Raw genomic sequence first — 21,134 nt, 5'->3', positions numbered from 1 at the left:
TACAAATATGATGAAAAACACAATAGGGTATTACATATCAAACACTACTTCCAACAACAATGTACTTAACCAAGAGCTGGTTTATAGTTGAAGGCGAGTGCTCCAGTTTTAATACAGAATGGTGTACTATTACACAAAAACGCTGCAAAGGATGAGGACATAAAAAATAAATCTCATCCTAGAAAATGACTCAGTATTTAGAAATTTGAGCAAGCCCCAAAGTGATCAGTTTCAATCATCATGATCACATAGTGACTAATAACACCAGACAAATGCTACTAGTAAACCCAGCCTGAGAAAATACGCAAGAGGAATGAATTATTAATATGGATGATTGAAACCAACTGTCAGTCAATAGCCACTCTGCATAAGAAAAAGTACATAAAGGTCAAAAGGACAGCAATTTGGTTTAGTGTACCAACCTTTACTGAGTGTACGTACACACTAACATGACATGTAGTAACAGGTGAGATGATCTCTGGCTAATTCAAATTTTTGTCATAGTGCCCCCTAGTGGCAAAGGAGCCAAGTGTATGGCAGTGCATGCAAACACCAGCTAACTTATAAAATGTATGTCAACATGTTATTGTGTACGTATACAGAGTTTTTACATGAACTGCCATACACTTGGCTCCTTTGCCACTAGGGGGCACTATGACAGAAGTTTGAATTAGCCAGAGATCATCTCACACACACATTCATGTAAGAGGGAAAACTATGGGCAAGGTTGTAAGCTTTGAAAGGCAGTGTGTTTCGTGGTCAGGGGGTAATTTTGGTACGGTTTTCCTATACAGCATACTAAAACAAACCTCTATCTGACAAACTGCCTGGAGTATATATGCTTCAGTTTCATCTAGATCTTGAAAATGTAAAAAACAGATTAAAGTTAAAATCTCAAGACTGACCTGTACCAACTTTTACTGAGTGTACGTGAACAGTAACATGTTAGCATACATTCATATGTACAGCGCTATGGAATGAATAGAGCTTAAAATTTTTTTAAATAATAATAAATAATAATGTTAGCTGATGTTTTTTTTACCAAGTGTTTGCATGCACTGCCATACACTTAGCTCCTTTGCCACTGGGGGGCACTATGACAGAAATTTTAATTAGCCAGAGACCATGTCACCCCCACAAATTCATATAAGAGGAAAACTATGGGCAAGGTTGTAAGCTTTGAATGGCAGTGGATGAAAAGACGAAAAACAAAAAACGCACAGAACAAGTCAGGATGGTTCAGGCAAAGAGAGCTTGCGATCAAGATATGATGTAGCATTTAGATCTCTGTTACAAAGCTTATAAACATTAGCCATACCTGTGAGCTGCGCACTTCCAGGGTAAGGTTCTGAGGAGCAGCACTGGGCACTGAAATGGAAACAGAAAAAAAAAATGTCAATGGTATTGTAAAATCACCAGTACCGAATCGGTCGTAGAAATCACAAGAAGCAAGACACGAACCATCTGACAGAGTCTTGGCTATAACATCTTGTGTTGATACTCCAGGCCCATGTTTATTAAATGCTACCACCCGAAACGTATAGTCCATGTATTTCTTTAGTCCATTTACAGTATATGAAAGCCCTGCAATATCAAGATCCTGCAGATAGAATACAAAAAGATATCCGATAAGCAGTCACAACTTACAAAACATTTGCAAACAGTGGCATGCAAGCATAAATATCTGGGGGCTTTGCACATGGCTCACTTTTGTCTTTGAGTTTTACGTTTTCTGCAGAGTGCAATGACATGTTCTACGTTCTAGGAGGCAGAAATGTTGTTTACTCCACCTTTATGTGAATATCTAAAAATGTCCTTTCAGCCTAATGTGCAGCGGAGATATTGATTTCTTTACCTGCTCGTTTCCTGCTCCTTTCTCCATATAATAAAGTTTATAGTTCTGAATTTCTCCATTTCCAGAAAGCGGCGTTTCCCAGCTGACACTAACGGAAGTAGGGGAGACTGCTGTAGCTCGAAGATTTGGGGCTGGACCAGGAACTTGAACTAAAAGGCAACAATCTGGCTCAGTATATGCTACAACAGGTAAAACTGTATCGTGACGTAAAGCCCAGTTAATAATGGACTAAAGCTTTTTACTTTACAAAGCTTCTTACCCTCAGGTTGTGTCTCCACCTTCAGAGGGGGGGAACTTTCGCCAACACCATAATTATTATGAGCCACAACACGGAAGTAATAGACGGTTTCTGGCAATAGGTTTAGGATGGTGACCTGCAGTTCTCCCGGTCGGCTGGTGTTCTCTACACGCTCCCTGTATCCGATAAGCAAAATGTGGCATTGCAAAGATCAGGACTATGCATATTCAAATCAATGAGAAGCTTTAAATAATTTTAATTAGGTTAAAATAAATTTAAAAAAAATGCACCTAGATTTTTTTTTATTATCACAGTACAGAATTCCTGACGATGTATTTCAGCACAGCTTTAAATGCCAACAGCAAGGGAAGGAGTGGGCAGCAGGAAAATAATAAATTGTGATCTGGACTCCACTGCAGTGCTGCTCACGTATTACAGCAGATAACCGTCCAAGATAATGGTGACTGATTCCCTTTAACTGTCCATTGCTTATAATGGGAATCCACATTGTGAAAAAATTTAAATAAAAACAAAATAAAAAAAATGCATGTTCTTGACATGGTTTCTGCATGGAAACTGCACATGAACAGCTGCTCACAGACTAGCCCATTCAAGTCAATCCACAGTTTGCGAAGTGAAAAGCAACAGTAGCACGGTACCAGCAGCGTGTACGAGATTAAACAAATGACAGGTACATTTTGCGGATGTTTTAAACATTTAAACATGAGGAAACCTATCAATGGATTCATTTTATTTAATTATATCCGTATTACAAGCGAAAGTAAACAAACATTCATGTTATTTAGTGTCTCAAAGGATAACACCAATTTCGTAACACCTATAATGATATACTAGTCCAATAGCACAAAAAATAAACCAACGGTAGTAAGTATCACCATAAAAGACATAAGTCAAATACATGAAGCAGTCCCAATAAATAAAAAAAAGAAGTTTAAAAACAAAGATTGAAATTGACCGAAGTGGATAGTCAGAAAGTTGCAAAGGTACCTTACCATAATATATCCCCACATAGTATAAATGTTCAAAGGAGTGCCCAATTTATTATTCACACATACAATGGTGTATATGACATAGGGAATAGAGTGGATAAACTGGAGATACAGTGCTGCCCATAATTATTCATACCCCTGGCAAATTTTGACTTAAAGGGACACTGTCAGGCCCAATAAGCATTTTTAGCTATATATATGCAGGCATAGGTCTTCTAATGTGTATTAAAAACATAAGTATACCCCCTATCCACCTTATAAATACAGTAAAATCATGTCTGATAACCTGATAGAATCGCTCTCCTTTGCGCCCAAGGAGCGGCGTTTCAGCTCCACTTGTGCCCAGCCACGCCCCAACCGCCGTTTTCAAGCGCCGCCAAGCTCATCAATATTCACTTCGCTAGGTGGCTTCTGCTGTCCACGACGCAGGCGCTTTTTCACACACATCTGCAGCAAGACATGTAGTGGCTGTGATCACAAAGCCGGCGCAGGCGCAGCTGAATCCGCCTCAGCGATGTTTATGGGACGCAGGTGCAGTATCATTGTGGCCACTGGGAGTGCCAGTGTTCTGCCAAATACCGGGCAAGGTATCCCGCGCACGCCCAGAAGCTGCAAGAGAGGCAGATGCCTATAGCTTTCTATTGGGAATGTCGGGATCTCGGAGCGTCGGGGACAGCAGAAGCCGCACAGCGAAGTGAATATTGATGAGCTTGGCGGTGCTTGAAAACGGCGGTTGGGGCGCAGCTGGGCACAAGTGGAGCTGAAACGCCGCCCCTTGGGCGCAAAGGAGAGCGATTCTATCAGGTTATCAAACATGATTTTACTGTATTTATAAGGTGGACAGGGGGTATACTTATGTTTTTAATACACATTAGAAGACCTATGCCTGCATATATATAGCTAAAAATGGTTATTGGGCCTGACAGTGTCCCTTTAAAGTTACTTTTATTCAACCAGCAAGTAATTTTTTTGACGGGAAATGACATAGGTGTCTCCCAAAAGATAATAAGACGATGTACAAGAGGCATTATTGTTGAAAAAAAAAAAACACATTTCTCAGCTTTTATTTACATTTGAGCAAAAAATACAAGATGTTGCGCACTGTGGAAAATCTCAGAGGACGTGGTCGGAAGCCAAAAGTGACACCTGTGCTGGCCAGGAGGATAGTTAGAGAGGTGAAAAAGAATCCAAGGATCACCACCTAGGCCATCCTGGTGAATCTGGGCTCTGCTGGTGGCAATGTCTCAAGGCAGACAAGCCAACGGACACTGCACACTGCTGGGTTCCACGGATGCAGACCAAGGAGGACGCCACTTCTCCAGATAAGGCACACAAAAGCTCGCTTGGCCTTTGCAAAAGCTCATCTGGACAAAGACGACGACTTCTGGTCTTCTGTGTTATGGTCAGATGAAACAAAAATTGAATTGTTTGGTCACAATGAGGTTTCCTTCATTTGGCGTAAAAAAGGAGAAGCCTTCAACCCAAAGAACACCATCCCCACTGTCAAACATGGTGGTGGGAACCTAATGCTTTGGGGGGTGTTTTTCAGCCAATGGACCAGGGAACCTAATCACAGTAAACGGCACCATGAAAAAAAGACTAATACATGAGGATTCTCAACGACAACATCAGGCAGTCTTCAGAGAAACTTGGCCTCGGGCACCAGTGGACATTTCAGCATGGCAATGACCCAAAACACACAGCAAAAGTGGTGAAGAAATGGTTAGCAGACAACAACATTAACGTTTTGGAGTGGCCCAGCCAGAGTCCAGACTTGAATCCAATTGAGAATCTGTGGAGGGAGCTAAAGATCAGGGTGATGATGGCAAGAAGACCCTCCAACCTGAAAGATTTGGAGCTCATTGCTAAAGATGAATGGGCAAAAATACCTGTGGAGACATGCAAAAAGCTGGTCTGCAATTATAGGAAGCGTTTGATTGCTGTAATAGCCAATAAAGGCTTTTCTATTGATTATTGAGAAGGGTATGAATAATTTTGGACTGGACAATTTTTGCTCAAATGTAAATAAAAGCTAAGAAATGTTTTTTTTCCCCCACAATAATGCCTCTTGTACATCGTCTTATTATCTTTTGGGAGACACCTATATCATTTCCCATCAAAAAATTACTTGCTGGTTGAATAAAAGTAACAAAGTCAAAATTTGCCAGGGGTATGAATAATTATGGGCAGCACTGTATATTCCAACATGCAATAAAGTATATAGCAGAAGATGAAATAGCAAAAATCAGAATCAGTAGCGGTCGATAAGGGATACAAAAAAATAGAAGTGTGTGAAAAAAATACATATATATCGACTTACAAAAATATCAATGCTAGATGCTATTGCATCAAGGAAGGTGGAAATGAGATAAAATTAGTACAAACCCATAGGACCCAAGGTTATACAGAGATGACCACCACCTGAATACTCCGAACAGGTGTTTTGCGGGGTAATTTTGGTACGGTTTTCCTATACAGCATACTAAAACCTCTCTGACAAGTGCTGCCTGGAGTAAATATGCTTTAGTTTCATCCAGCCCTTGAAAATGTAAAAATCAGATAAGTGCAAATCTCAAGACTCACCTGTTCAATCCTTCTTTGCTGTAATATACTTGGTAGGTGAGATTTTCTCCATGAGTATCAGCAGGAACACGCCACGTCAACTTGATGAAGCGGGTTGACACCAAAGAGGCCACAACATCCCGCGGGGATGACGGAAGGGGACCTCCTGGTGTGGCAGCTACATGGTGAGCAGTGGCACGGGTCAGTGAGGGGGCAGGAGAGGTAGGGACGGTTACACCTTGACATGGTTGAGTTGGGAGAGGGGAGGGGGGAGGACAAGCACAGGCACACAGACAGAGCGAAAAACAAGAACAGAAAATAAACAAAACAAGCACAGCATCCATGCAGACATGGGCCACCTGCCACTCAGAAAGACACTGCAAAAACAGGGTGAAACAGCAAGTCTTTGTGACTGTGATAAAAACTAAAACTATGAACCCTCAAGCTTCATGCAGTGCTACCTCTGATTGGCAATGTAGCCCACAAACATGCAAAACAGCAAAAGTATGCAACTAACCAAGCGACCTGTAGTGCTTAGCCACACTTCAGGCCCCCTAGTTGTAAATTGGTTAACTTGCTTAATAGTACACTCTGAAATGATACAGTCCTTCAAATCTCTCTCTCTCATATATAAGATTTTAAAAAGTGTTCTTTACCAACAATTTCAGACTGTCAAGAGAAAACCATTTAATGTGCACCAAAGTGTTATACTTTCCTTTCTCTTAAAACGGTTGTCATGCCATACATAGTGATGACCTATCCTCAGTATCAGATCGGCAGGGGTTTGACACCCGGTACCCCTGCTCACAAGTAGAGCCTCCTCCTCTGAAAATAGCTGATCGGCAGGGGTGTTGGGGGTCAGTCCCCCGCCAATCAGATATCAATGACCTATCCTGGAGATAGATAGATAGATAGATAGATAGATAGATATTCTTATTGACGTGAAATTTTCATTTATTTTTTTAATAAATGAAACTCACATTACATGAGAGAAAACATTGCATTCCTCCATACACAGCAAATGAACTATAATGTTAAAACAATGTCAGAAAGTGAACTAGATATTCCTAATCTTATGTACCTCCTATACTACTGTTCTCAATGCATTTACACAATATAGGTATCTCACAATTTTTGTTTTAGGTTGTAATTCCCTTTCTCTACCTCGCCTCGCTCTCCCCCTCCTTCCAAATATAAGGAGAGGGAGAAAACACACAAAAAAAAAAAAGTCTGCAGCCATTTTATAAAAATAATTACCTACTATTTCGTTTATTCTATAATAATACCCCGCCCAAGTAATACCACTCCGCACCTTAATTTCCAGCTAATCCCTTAATAGAATCTGCTATTTGGTCCCTATTCCTTATCTATTAGATCTATAATTCTTCCAAAAGGAGCCACCTGTCACAGCGGCTTGATGTTTGACAGATTTGACCATAATGATCTCATTTACTATGTAAATCCACCCTAGCAATAACTTCTTCTGATGTAGGGGGTTCAGCAGACTTCCATTTTGTGGCCATACACATCCTAGCAGCCGTCAAAATCTGCACCACCACCCACCTGGCCTGGTGTGGGATATGGGATATCTGCAGGAGCTACAGGGCTGTGAATCACACAGGAAATTAACTGAAAAACCTGCCCCCCAAAAAGGGAGAACCTTGGGACAGGTCCACCAGGTATGTAGCAAAGGACCAATGCCAGAACAGTGTTTCCAACATGCATTGGAACCACCTGAAATACCTCGGGCTAATCTATCCGGGGCAATGTACAATTGCAGATATACTTTCTTAATCTGTTCTATGTGATTAACACACAAAGATGTGCAAGTCGACCATTTACAAGCTTGCCTCCATTGTTCTATTGTAAAAGTAGTTTGAAGATCTGGTTTCCATTTAAACATGTAGGGCAGTTTCTGGTTTTCTTCTAGCTGGTTCAAAAAACGATAGAATGGAGAAAGACCCTGGAAAAAAAATTCTGTTGTTTAAAAAGCTTTGAATATTGTATGTCCAGTTTGTTTTTGATGTTTTATAGAATTGGAGGTCAAAAAATGCCTTATCTATAAATATTGATAGAAAAAAAAAAACTGAGGAAGGCTAAATGAGGCTAGTAATTGTTCAAATGTCAAGAGGACCTCTCCAGCATAAAGCAAAGGCAGTGTTGTGATGCCTCTAGTTTCCCACCCTTTCAAAGACCTGGTATATGCGGTTCTAAAGATCCGACAGATACTTAAAGGGGAGCATCAATCTTTTTGACGAGGCGAATACATTTTTCCAAATGTGGAAGGAGTGGAGTGCCGAAACTAGTGGGCAAGTTAACTGTATAGGTTTAAAATATGCTGCCTCTGCATATGTCTTAATAGAGGCTCCTTCAGTTAGGGCATTCTCAATCTGAACCCATTTATGCGTAGAGGATGACCTAAACCATTCTCTCATAGCGTCTAGAGCAGCTGTTTTGTAGTACTTAGTAATATTCGGAACACCCGTCCCACCCTCCAAAAAGGAAGTGGTAGAGTACTCCTTGTGACACTCTGGGGCGCCTACCTCTACAGATAAAGAATTGCAGAATCTATTGTTACAGTTTAAGAATAGACCTATGTATAGATAAGGGAATACAACGTAGCACATACAGCATCTTTGGTAAAAACAACATTTTACAAGTATGGATGCGTGAATCCCACGAAAGCTCCAATTGCGTAATCCTGTTAATTTCTGGTTTAAGAACAGTGAGTAGTTGTTTAATATTACGGGAAACCAATGTGATCTGGCGATCACTATATATGGCAGGACAACAACCCTTTAAAGTGTAACAGTCATGGTTTTATATAAAAAATCTATTGTAATATGTTACAGCAGCAGCATTACGCATAAAGCAATCTTTAGTTTCTTCACATACCACAGTTTTTCCCCTTAGTTACGGCTGTTTAAACATTTACAATATGAGGACCTTCTCAAGATGGCTCCTCTGCCAGTTCTGAGGCCAAAACTGCTTTCCCTCACTTCCCATACACACTTGCTGTAGCCAGCAGCTCCCTGCCAGCCAATCAGATTGGATTACTGAGAGACAAGCCTCCTCACTCTGAAGCCTAATGCAGGCATGCAGTGTGAAGGACCGCCCTTCTGTTTACACTAAAAGGGAAGACAGACAAGCCATAGCAACGGTCTTTTAAGGGAGCGGTGGAAAGGGACAGGAGACATTAATGAAAGCTGTTATAAAGGTAATTACACATCTTTTGACAATCATTGACAGACTAACTCAGGTATACACGCCTAGCTCTAATAAACTAGCAAATAAAAAAATATGACAGTTACACTTTAATGATTATTTGGAACAAACCTATGCAAATAGAAAGCAGGAAGGACTGTATCATTGGCAATCACATAACATTGCATGCTAAAATCTAGGAACCTGAATATGTACAATAAAAGTAAAATGCATAATAAATAGGGCACAGCTGCAAGGCACACTTTTCACATATGAGAAACATCTTTATTTTGGTAAATTTAAGACAGATATATTTCTATCAGTTTCATAAAACTATTTTCTATTGTGACGTAGGATCATAACCTCAATGTCAGAAAGCCATGGGGCACTTTCCATGACACAGAAAGCAGCAGGCTACATGACGCATGAAGAGGAGGATATGCTATGCAGGGTGCATTGGAAAGGAGGATCAGAAAGAAACTAGGTGGGAGACATCACAAATTGGTAAGGGTCACTGGAACAATATCCTGCAGGTGGGACTGCCAGGAACAGTCAGTTCGCAAACGGTTTACCCACAGAAGAAAAGGTCAATGGTTTTAAAAGCCAAATTGTTCACTAGGTCTATAAAAGTATGCCAGCAGCACACCCTAAATTATTAACTATGGAAATATTGTGACACAGTAACCATCATAAATCTGACTAGGAATGGTTGGATGCAGGACAATGGAAAGGGACAGGGATAGTAAATAAGGTTTTTAACATGTCTTACCAGGTTCTACGATAATTAGCTGTGCTGCAGCCTGTGTATTTCCCACCTCATTCTCAGCTATACACTGATAAAATCCCTCATCTGAGCGCACTAGACCAAGAACCTGAAGATTATGATCGTCCTGAAGAAAAGAAAGTGGTGATATTTTACGGTACTTTCACACTTGCATTAAAGTTTTCCGGTATTGAGTTCTGTTCTGTTATCCTAATGCATTCTGAATCAGATCATTTTTATTAAAAAGGTTTTACATACAGCCAATTATTCAGATTAACTGTACATTATATGACAATAGGATATCAATACAGTTAAATCAATCATACTTTATCCAAATCAGCACATCAATAACACTGCATCAAATAAACCTTTATTAAATCTCCCAGTCTCCCCCAACTCACTCTCCACCACCCCCTCTCTGTGTGGTCATCTCCCTCGATATGGACAAAAATGCTCCCATTCTCTTACATCTTAACTTCCAAATCCCCTTAGGACCATCCTAGTGCATTCTGAATGGAGAGCAATCCCTTCAGGATGCATCAGTTCAATCCCTCTTACATTTTTTGGGACTGAGAAATTACTGCAGCATGCTGCAGTTCTCTCTCCGGCCAAAAATACTGATCACTTGCCGGAATGCCGGATCCGGCATTAATTTACATTGAAGTGTATTAGTGGAAGTGTTCTGGCAAAACGGATCCGCCTTTCTGGTCTGCGCAGACCTTTAAAAATACCATCGGAGAGACGGATTTGGTATTGCAATGCATTTGTGAGACAGATCCGCATCCGGATCAGTCTCACAAATGCATCAGTTTGCGTCTGGATTGCCGGATGCGGCAGGCGGTTCCAGTGACTGAACTGCCTGCCAGAATCCTCTGCAAGTGTGAAAGTACCCTTACCCAATAGCACTTCATTTTTCAGTTCCACATTTCTCCAACGCCTCATAACTGCCACCCTACATATTTTTATATTACTACTATTAATAATCCAGGATCTGAAAAAAGAAATTAAGTTAGGAAATACCATTTAGCAGCTATAAATACCCTGCAACACTAGTGTCCCAGCACTGGTGGTCTCCACTAGTCTTTGCTAACTGTTCTGCTATGATGACTAGTGTTGAGCGAACTTGTGTTTTCAAGTTCTGCGTACAAGGTTTGGGTTATCTAAGAATTCAGTATTGTATTCCAATACCACGGACCATAAGTCATGGTCCGTAGTAGCGGAATCCATAACAGAATTCTTAGATAACCCGAAACTTGTACGCAGAACTTGAAAACACAAGTTCACTCATCCCTAATGATGACGTGTCGCTGGAGTGATTGCTGCTGAAGACAATCGCTTGTTGCAGTACTGAAGCCAACATTTCTAATCTAAAGTTTTTTAAATCCTGTAAAAACCCTTTAATACCTACTGTGAACAAGAAAATTAGGCATAAAGAATAATAGAAGATTGGCTAACATTTAGATTTACATAAAACTTGCACTCCGTTAAAGGGAACCTGTCATCAACTTTATGCTGACCTCACTGAGTGCAGCATAAATTTGTGACAAATGCTGATTTCAGTGGGGTGTCACTAATAAGCTAATAGTAAGTGGTTGCCGAGAACCAGCATCATAATCATTGCAGCCCAGGCCTTGAAAAGAGTAAAAACTACCTGAGAAGAGTCATGGTTATTCATAATCTCCTGCACTCTCACCCGTCTGCTGATTGGCAGTTCTCTCCTAGAGAGAAAGGGAGAAAACTAGGTAGAAGACTGTCAGTCATCAGCAGGTGGGCAGGAGAACAGGAATCCATGAATAACCATGACTCTTCTCAGGTGGCCATGACTCTTTTCCAGGCCCAGTCTGCAATGATTGTGATGTTGGTTCTCAGCAACCACTTACTTTTAACTTATAAATGACAGACCGCTGAAATCAACTCACCTGTCTCTACTTTATTCTGCTGTTAGTAAGGACACCATAAAGTTGATGAAAGGTTCCCTTTAATGTCCAGACCAGAACTGCACATCTGACCACCTGATCACTTACCACTATTTTGAAATAGTCACTAGGGATGACCACATCTCCGTTCTTCACCCATTTGACTGTTGGAGCAGGTTTTCCTCTAACTTCACACTCAAACACAATGTCCATGGATTCATGAGCATGTGTATTAGATGGCTTAACATAAAACACAGGAGGCACTACAAGAGGAAACGGTTATCAGTGCACATAGTCTTGTAAATGTCGAGATTGAAATGCATTTCCTAAAAACTCAAAAATTAACTCCATATTTATTGCCACTTCTTGTATAGATTAGAAAAGCTGGTGGAAGCTTATAGCTGCAAGAACCAAAGGAATCCAAATTTTCTGGGAACGTCACAAAAAGCTGAACATAAGCAGAATAAGATTGGCCCACCAAAAGATCCCCCAGTGGTACCAGATTCTGACACCATATTGGCCCCCAAAGGTTCAGGAGTAGTGTTGAGCGAACTTGTTTTGAGTTCGGCGTCTAAAGTTCGGGTTATCGAAGAATCGGGTTATGGATTCTAAATTCCGTTGGTCTGTGGTAGCAGAATCCATAACGCGATTCTTCGATAACCCAAGCCCGAACTTTAGACTCCAAACTTAAAACACAAGTTCGCTCAACACTATTCAGGAGGGAAAAAGGGAAAAAAAACAACACAACAACTTTTGGCTGCCTTTGGAACCAATAACCAGCAACTAGTGTCTATTTGAGTCACAACCTATTAGATGATAAAGGGGTTGGGAATAATTTCCTCTGGTGGGCCCAAGGAACCACAGTCCAACACTAAACATAAACAATCAAAGAACACGGAAGCAGCAAGGTTTTTTTTTTGTGTGGTGTATACCCGCCAAGAACATGGATTTCAAAAAACTAGGTAATAAAACTACTTTATAAAGTTGACTTTTCAAAGTAAAAGGTTAACTGATTCAGAACACAGAGCAATAAAACACAGGATGAACGCTATACAGATGCACTCCACTTGATCAGAAGGGATAAAGGTTTAATAAAAGGCTGCTACATCAGTACACCATAGGGGACATCCTGACAAAGTGTTACCAACAAAACCTCTGTTGGAGATGGAAGGGAGTAACACACTTTATTTCTGATCACCTGGAAGGAAGTGGGACAGGCCCCTAGGGAGCACAGGATTACATCCCTCTCCAGAAAATAAAGAAGCATCCTAGTGCAAAAGCCACGGGGTGATTAAACCGGAAGCTCAAACTAACCCATGAACGCAATGCAAGTCCAAGTGTTTTGCAAATATGTAGGTGCTGCAGCTTATAGGAGGATAACAAAGAAGTGTTTTATATCATAGCAATACAAGAAACCTTACAGTTCCATGTTCTACTGTCATGTTGGTGTCAAGGATGATAAAACATGTAATGAAATATTTATGCAACTCTTAAAATCTAAGACTAAAAGGAGTATTGCCCAAAGGGGAAAGACCCTAAACAACATTCTCCACCTATGGAGACAAATACGCTGTACTATGCTGTTCCCATAGCTCCCATACAAGTGCAGCAGAGTTAAAGGGAATGTGCCATCAGAAAATGACCTATTGGTTAAATCACTGTTTTACTTTAAAAAAAATATATATATTTAATTTTTAATTTTTAGTGACTTATTTTTTTTCCGTGTCACTATATTTAAAAAATGTATAGAATCCTGCAGTTTTCATAAAGGAAAAATAGGGCTATGCCATCTCTGTAACTCCCATTTGACTGTATGAGATGGTGAGATGGGTTTGGGAGGTGACCTTGTTCTAGAACAGGTGTCAGCAACCTCTGGCACTCAAGCTATTGTGAAACTACAACTCCCAGCATGCTCCATTCACTTCTGTGGGAGCTCTGAGAACAGCTAAGCAAGTGTGCATGCTGGAAGTCGTAGTTTCACCACACCTGGAGTGCCAAAGGTTGCTGATCCCCGTTTTAGAAATAGGTGCGTTTCCCAGTGGAGGGACCTGCATCTATCAGATATAAATTCATAAATGTTTGAGAAGGGAATAGTTGTATTTTATTGTCTGAATAGTAGCCTTACCCTACAATGGGGTATACTTCCTTAGAGGGGTTGTCTCATAATGGACAATGGGGGCATATGGCTAAAATATATCCCAATTGTCTTATAGGTGCATTTCCCACCGCTGGGACCCGCCCCTATAATCGAGAACAGAGCCCTGCAAGGTGGTGGCTGGAGAACTCCAGTCCGGCCACCACCAAGCTGGCTCCCCATCAAAGTGAATGGGAGCGTCTTGCGCATGCGCGCCTCCCCCCCGCTCCCATTCATTTCTATGTGGCCGACTGAAATAGCCGAGCTAATAGTCGGCTATTTTCGCCGGCCCCATACAAAATTAATGGAGGGCAGCTACGCATCGCAGTGCGCCCTCATTCACTTACGGGGCTCTGTTCTCTATATAGGTGCAGGTCCCAGGGGAAGGACCTGCACCTATAAGACAATGGGGGCATATCCTAGCAATATGCCCCCATTGTCCATGATGAGACAACCCCTTTAAGTACACATGCAAAACAAAATAAGTCTCAGGTACTAGTGATAGAACGTCATTAATATTTCCCCAAAAAATATTTATTTCTTTTTTTATACCTTGTAAAGAAAGCTCTGCCTGGGCATGGATAGTTTGGTTCCCATTATCTGCCGTACATGTATAGATCCCAGCATCTTCCTCTGTGACATTGATGATCTGCAGGCTGCCTCCCGCCAACAATGCCAATCTGTCTGAACTGTAGATGGTAAGCACAGTCAATGCACACATCAAGTCATCTAGGTATGCACTGTCCTTAACAATGACAGCTACATGATAGAAGTGATCTTAGCTGTATTGATCTTCCGACATTACCCGAGCTCAAACCGGAATGAAGCTTTGTGTAAGAGAATCTTTTATCGCCCTACAGGGTACAAGTTGTCTTTTCATCGTTGCAATTAAATACAGGACAGAAAGGCCAAAAATGCTTCTCTGAAGAATGACCACTACAATAAGTGGGTATGTTCATTAAAAAAAAATATCTATAATAATATATATCAGAGATCTGTGCATTTCATTTTAAATTTAAAGAATGTAATACAATATGGCTCATCTTTGAAAACCTTGGGCAACTTCGTCATCGAGAACAATGCAGCAATCATGAAGCAGATATAGAAGAACAATCACTGACTATAAGAATCTTCTGATAATGGAGGAGGCAGATAAAGCCCTACAAATGTATACATTTTCTAGATGGTTGTGTAATATGAAATACATGTAAATAACACCAGTCAATTTACCATGCTCTAGTAAGCTAATGCCTTGCTTCTTTCAGCGTGTGACTGTCGCATGACACACCTAAGCTAAGAAAAGGAGGATGTCCTCCTGAATTCAGATACAGCGGGTATTCTAAAAACTATTTTATTTTTTTAGTTTATGCCATTTTATTAACTCCCATTATTCCTCATCTTTCTCCAAAATCAAAAGGTCGTTTTGGGAGTTGAAAGCCGATTACCTATTCTTAGGATAGCTCATTAATATCAATCAGTGGGGGTCCAACACAGCAGATCCCCCAATTAGTTGGTTAAAGGGAACCCGTCACCTGGATTTTGGTTATAGAGCTGAGGACATGGACTGCTAGATCGCCGCTAGCACATCCGCAATACCCAGTCCCCATAGCTCTGTGTGCTTTTATTGTGTAAAAAAAAACAACAACGATTTGATACATCTGCAAATTAACATAAGAGTCATATCTTACTTGTGTGACCAGAGAAGAGTCATATTTTCAAGCTCTGACTCATCTCAGGTTAATTTGCAGATGTATCAAATAGTTTTTTATACACAATAAAAAGCACACATTCCCTTGCCTGACACGTGTCAATTGCAAATACATCATTAAGGGCAAAACTTTTGTACACCCTCAGACTGGCATCGCATATCAGATACGACATTATCTGACTTGCGATTCCAGCTATGTTATCTATGTGCTTATATGTCCATGTAATCTGGTATATGTTGGTGAGACGACCACTGATTTCAAGACGCGTCTCAACAATCATCGATACACTAAGGAAAAAAACTACTTGATTTACCAGTTTCAAAGCATTTTGTTGAGCTCAAACACACAGAGAGAGATATGAAGTGCTGCATTATCGATTTTGTACCAATGCCCAGGAGAGGTGGTAATAGAATCAATCTATTAAAAAAAAAAAGGGAATTACAGTGGATTTATACACTGAATTCTCTAAAACCGCATGGTCTAAACGTTGACTACAAAATTGGAGTGATTTAGGATTGTGGCTTGCCCTCGTTCCATTTTTGATTTGTTGTACTGTCCCCATGTATTTTTGTGATTTTTTGTATTGGACAAAGTATATGTTCTTTATGAATTTTCACTTTTTTAATACTTTTTATTTTTTATCACAGATGATATGCCACGGAGTATGGAGAGAGGAGGTTCGAGGCTACACCAAGGGATGGCGTGCAGTCATTATTTACAATCTGTATAGGATGATTGTCATTCAAAGTTTATTATTTTTTTGGTCACATTCTGTTATACACATGGACGGTGGTTTTGAGTTGAGGAGAACCCTCTCTAAAGGTGGTGACAAGTGGGCTAGGATCATGAATACAGTGTGACCCTGCATTGACGTGTGGGCGCGCAACTGATCCGTGGTCACGGATGGAGGCTACATCTCTAACATGTTGTGGTAGCCTACATCTGATCCCGCATAGCCACCTGTTTCAATTTATTGCACGGATTTGTGCAACATTACCTTGATCCTGTGTCTATCAGATGTGACCGGCATTAATGTGCATGCGCCCGATACTCTGTTATTCCCACCATCAAAATGGTTGACTCTACGTCAGGGTCACAGTGCACAACTGCATGGTAACGAGGGCGGTGGAATTTGGAAATGAGAGACATGCGTCATTCCTGAGATGCGCAGTTGCGCTTTAGGTACGCCGGACTGCACGCTACACTACTGATGGCAGCCATTCACCTCATTACTCCTCCTTCACCCTCTGTTTGCAATATCATCCAGTAAGCACTCAGCACTTTACATTATTGATTACATATGGCACAGATTAGGACTTTGATATTCTATATACATATGGAGTTTTTGCACATAGGATGTACACCTTGATTGCACTTCAATCACTTATGTATGATATGATCATGAGATATTTGTAGTCTTGGTCACATTTTATAATTTTTTTGTTTCACTGTATTATATGATTGTTTGTAAATTGCTATGAATTGGCACACTGCTATATATACTTAGCACTTTGTCTGTATGCACTGCTTGAGAAAGGCTCCAGCATAGAGCCGAAACGTTGCATGTCCTGAAAAAAACCTTTAAAAGTATGCACACCATGTAAAATATATTAAATAAATTACCTTCCAAAAATGATTTCTTGATTATGACTCCGACTCCATATGACACTGGGGATGGGGTAACCAGATACAACGCAGGGAAAGACTACTGTCTGTCCAACAACACTTGTCAAAGTGGAAGGCTGACGTAAAAATATTAAAGGACGATTCTCTTCACCTTCTGAGGGGCGCACCAGTTCATAGGGCAGAAAGGGAGGGAGACAACAATAAAAACACAGAAGCGAGACAGAGGAAAAAACACACACAAACACAGTATAAGTGTGGGTTCATGTCATGTTTTTGCCATTCCATTTACATACACGTTGGGAAAGTCCAGTAAAAAAAAAGGTTCACGTTAAAGTATAATGGTACATGTTGTAAAAATTTTTTTTACAATGGAACTTTATGGTGAATGGATGCCACTGTAGGGCATCTGTCGGACGCATCCATTAACGTATACTTTTTTTGTATATGTTAAAGGGGTTGTCTCACTTCAGTAAGTGGCATTTATCATGTAGAGAAAGTTAATACAAGCCACTTACTAATATATTATCAATATTGCTTCCTTTGCTGGCTGGATTCATTTTTCCACCACATTATACACAGCTCGTTTCCATGGTTACAGACCACCCTGCAATCCAGCAGTGGTGGCTGTGCTTGCACAATATAGGAAAAAGCACAGGCCTATGTGCGCTCCCACTGTCCAGGCCACCAGAGGCTGATGCTTTTTCTTATAGTGTGCAAGCACAACCACCACTATTGGATTGCAGGGTGGTCTGTAACCATGGAAACGAGCAGTGTATAATGTCATGGAAAATTGAATCCAGCCAGCAAAGGAAGCAATATGGATAATAATACATTAGTAAGTTCCCTGTATTGATCATGTCTACATGATAAATGCAACTTACTGAAGTGAGACAAGCCCTTTAAGTGGATTTAAAAAATGTGATCTCAATCCAGTCATACATTTTTAGGTATTCCCTAGTTTATCATTTATATCAGCACTAAACTCATCATCATATTAAATACTTCAGTATTTTGCTTCAGATTGTCCCAGACCATGCTCACCCAGTGACAGTACATGGCACCTCTCACAGAAAGACTGTAAAATTAGACTATATACAGCTGGCAAATTGCTCCTAGTTTGGAATGATATAAGTCAGATTGAGAAGCAGCGCCTCTATGTGGCGAAATAGCGAAATAGTGAAAAAGAAAAATTCGCACCGAATTAGGGCTTGGGCAAGACGTATATGATAGAAGTCAATAAGGAATCTGAGGTCTAATAGACTAAAGCTGCATGTATGTCGGCCAAATTCCACAATTTCATGATTGAATTCAACATGCTCAATCCTTTTGTTCTAATGGAGATAGGCCACCCAACAGAGGTGTCTGGCACCAGCTTTTTCTACCCTATCCAATTTAAAACACAAGCAAACTTAGCCAAGACTAGCATGCGGGTGTATGAGGGGATTATCAACCACGTACAAGCAACTGCAGAATAGCTATAGCAGTAGACTGTAAAAACAGGTCAAGAGTAATTTTGACATTTCCTTCTACCTTGTTGTGCAAGCCTCAACATGTAAGTTGGAAAAGTATACTTGACTTAACCAGGTTTTAAGGACACCCATCCTAGGGTCTGAATCCCTCTCCACTTTCTCCTCCTATAAATGGATGGAGTGTGAGGTTGTATCTGTATGCAGCACTGGCTGAGCACTAACATTTTAATCTTTTGAAAATGTGTGATTTTTATTGCCCAACCCTAGCCTCACTGGACCACTGGATCTATATTTTACTTCCTGAAATCAGAGAAAGCCTTAAGACATACAGTAAGATCTTTTTACCGTCTAGTATTTTGACCTCTGCTTCTTCACTGTACTTCAAAGCTGCTCCGCTACCAACGCCACATCGATACAGACCAACATCACTCTCGTTGGCATTGCTTACAACAAGGCTGCCATTAGATAGTATAGAGACTCTGTCGTCTAACTCTCTCTGTGAGCGGTTTTGCTCCCAATGAACGAATGGGACAAGTTCGGGGCTGATATCACAGCTTAATACAAAAGTATCTCCAACATATACAGAAGAGGCATCTGGCTGGCTGGCAAATCTGGGAAGGCCTGAAAGAAAAAAAAAAAAAAAAAAAACTGTAAATGTAAAACAATGCATAAAAAATATACACATGTATATATTCTCACTGTAAATATTCTCAGAATCTGATTTTCCAGAGGTTCTGTTTAATTTCACTTCTATATTGGAGAATTGAAACAATATCAATTTCTGAATTGGCCTCATGCACACGACAGTTGGTGTTTTCCGTTCCGCAAATTTGGGATCCGTTGTCCGTTGCAGTTTTTTCCCCCCGTTGCATTTCCATGTGTCTTCCGTTTTTTTCAGCAGACCGCCCAAAAAAAAAATAAAAAAAAGAAGTGTAATTTTAACATCCCCACCCAAGATACTGATTCTACAAAAATGGACGCGGATGACAGACGGTTGTGCATCTGCATTTTTGGCGTTCCCATTCACTTGAATGGGTCCGCGAACCGTTTTTCACCGACAATAGGACAGGTTATATTTTTGGTGACGGACTGGAACCATGGACGCGAATAACAAACTGTGGACTATCCGCATTTTCAACGGCTCCATAGAAATGAATGGGTCCGCATCAGAAACGCTAAAAATCGGCAGAATGGACGCGGAAACAAACAACGGTCGTGTGCATGAGGCCTTAATTTGACAGATAAATAATCTTAAAACAATTTTGAATGTGATTTTGTTTTAGTGATAGTTTGAAAAGTTAATTTTTGTGTACACTGGAACGGTGCAACAGCGGTTTGTACAAACCTGACCATTTCTGAAAGTAAGGCTTGTTTCACACTAGCGTTCAGAGATTAGTCAGGCTATTTCGGCAAAATGTAGCAACTTACTTAGGTACATAGGACTTTTCCCATTTAAACCTCTAGGCTAGTTTCGCACTAGAGTGCAGAGATCTGGCAGGGAACAGCCTGCTGAAGCGCTCTGGATCCACATTGCTGGAAGCTGCCTGAATGCCTGCCAGCCCCATTAACTATAACGGGGACCAGCGGAGATCAGGCTACAACCCGGCAAATATGCACACAGCGGTTTTAGGCTGGCTGATTCTCACCAATTTGCCAGGTTGCGGCTGGATCGCTGCCGGTCCCCATTATAGTTAAAGGGGCCAGAGGGCATTCAGGCAGCGTTCCAGCAATGCCAGATACAGAGAGCTCCGGCAGGCTAAGTCAGGAGAACAATCATGCAAATGGGAGCAAGACAAAACTACAATCAGGCGACCCCCCAGCACCACAGCTGTTTAAAGAGAAAGTAGCGCTCGTACCAACACTGCCTTCTCTTCTCTGTTCACTGCAGTTGCGACAGTGAAGTAAAGAACAAGTGTAATTACAAATAGGATATCCCCTATTCACTTGAACAGGAAGGAGCCATTCCATTGAAGTGAAAGACCGTGTAGTTGTATTTACACCTGTTCACCGCTGCGGTTGCGATGGCGAGCAAGTAAACAGAGAAGAGAAGGCAGTGCTGGTATGAGCACCGCTTTCTCTACAAACAGCTGATCAACCGGTAGGTCAATTTTAAAAAAGTGGACAACCTCTTCACAGCCTCTGGCAGTGGTTTTCTCCACACTACCCATTCATTAAATACAGTATGAATTGAGGATCAGGAAAGATGAATGCCGGCTGAATGATCAGTTATATTATGTACATACTTAGCTTTAAGTCTGGCTGCTTCAAATTAGGGCTGCAGTAAACGATTATTTTAGAAAATAGGAGTAGTCTACCGATTATTTCTACGATCGAGTATTCTAATCAGAAAAAATGAATAGACTATTTTCCTTTATAAAAACTCAGACCTCCTGCCATCAGTCCAACACCCTTCATTCCCACCTGCGTGATCAGCCTAAGTGCTTCAGTTTCCCCCCAGTGCCATCAGCTACACTCCCCCAGTGCCATCAGCTACACTCCCCCAGTGCCATCAGCTACACTCCCCCAGTGCCATCAGCTACACTCCCCCAGTGCCATCAGCTACACTCCCCCAGTGCCATCAGCTACACTCCCCCAGTGACATCAGCTACACTCCCCCAGTGACATCAGCTACACTCCCCCAGTGACAT

General features: G+C 41.0%; 1 protein-coding gene across 5 annotated transcripts in view; it reads right to left on the bottom strand.

Moving 5' to 3' along the window:
* The window catches only part of NEO1 (neogenin 1), a 145,021-nt gene that overhangs the window by 21,243 nt on the left and 102,644 nt on the right, over window positions 1-21,134 (bottom strand). For 3 of the 5 annotated variants that reach the window (XM_040413691.1, XM_040413692.1, XM_040413693.1), the window contains exons 3-12: window positions 18,832-19,107; window positions 17,015-17,171; window positions 14,235-14,371; window positions 11,657-11,811; window positions 9,639-9,759; window positions 5,687-5,903; window positions 2,115-2,269; window positions 1,856-2,004; window positions 1,462-1,600; window positions 1,319-1,368 (exon numbers count right to left, since the gene is read on the bottom strand). In XM_040413691.1, coding sequence (XP_040269625.1) covers window positions 1,319-1,368; window positions 1,462-1,600; window positions 1,856-2,004; window positions 2,115-2,269; window positions 5,687-5,903; window positions 9,639-9,759; window positions 11,657-11,811; window positions 14,235-14,371; window positions 17,015-17,171; window positions 18,832-19,107 — 1,556 coding nt within the window. The remainder of the gene's footprint in view (window positions 1-1,318; window positions 1,369-1,461; window positions 1,601-1,855; window positions 2,005-2,114; window positions 2,270-5,686; window positions 5,904-9,638; window positions 9,760-11,656; window positions 11,812-14,234; window positions 14,372-17,014; window positions 17,172-18,831; window positions 19,108-21,134) is intronic. The other 2 variants (XM_040413694.1, XM_040413695.1) reach the window with 1 other exon arrangement.

The sequence above is a fragment of the Bufo bufo genome, chromosome 1 (genome assembly GCF_905171765.1).
Source record: "Bufo bufo chromosome 1, aBufBuf1.1, whole genome shotgun sequence".
Lineage (NCBI taxonomy): Eukaryota > Metazoa > Chordata > Amphibia > Anura > Bufonidae > Bufo > Bufo bufo.
The sequence above is the reverse complement of the archived record's forward strand: the minus strand, read 5'-3'. Positions and strand labels throughout refer to the sequence as shown.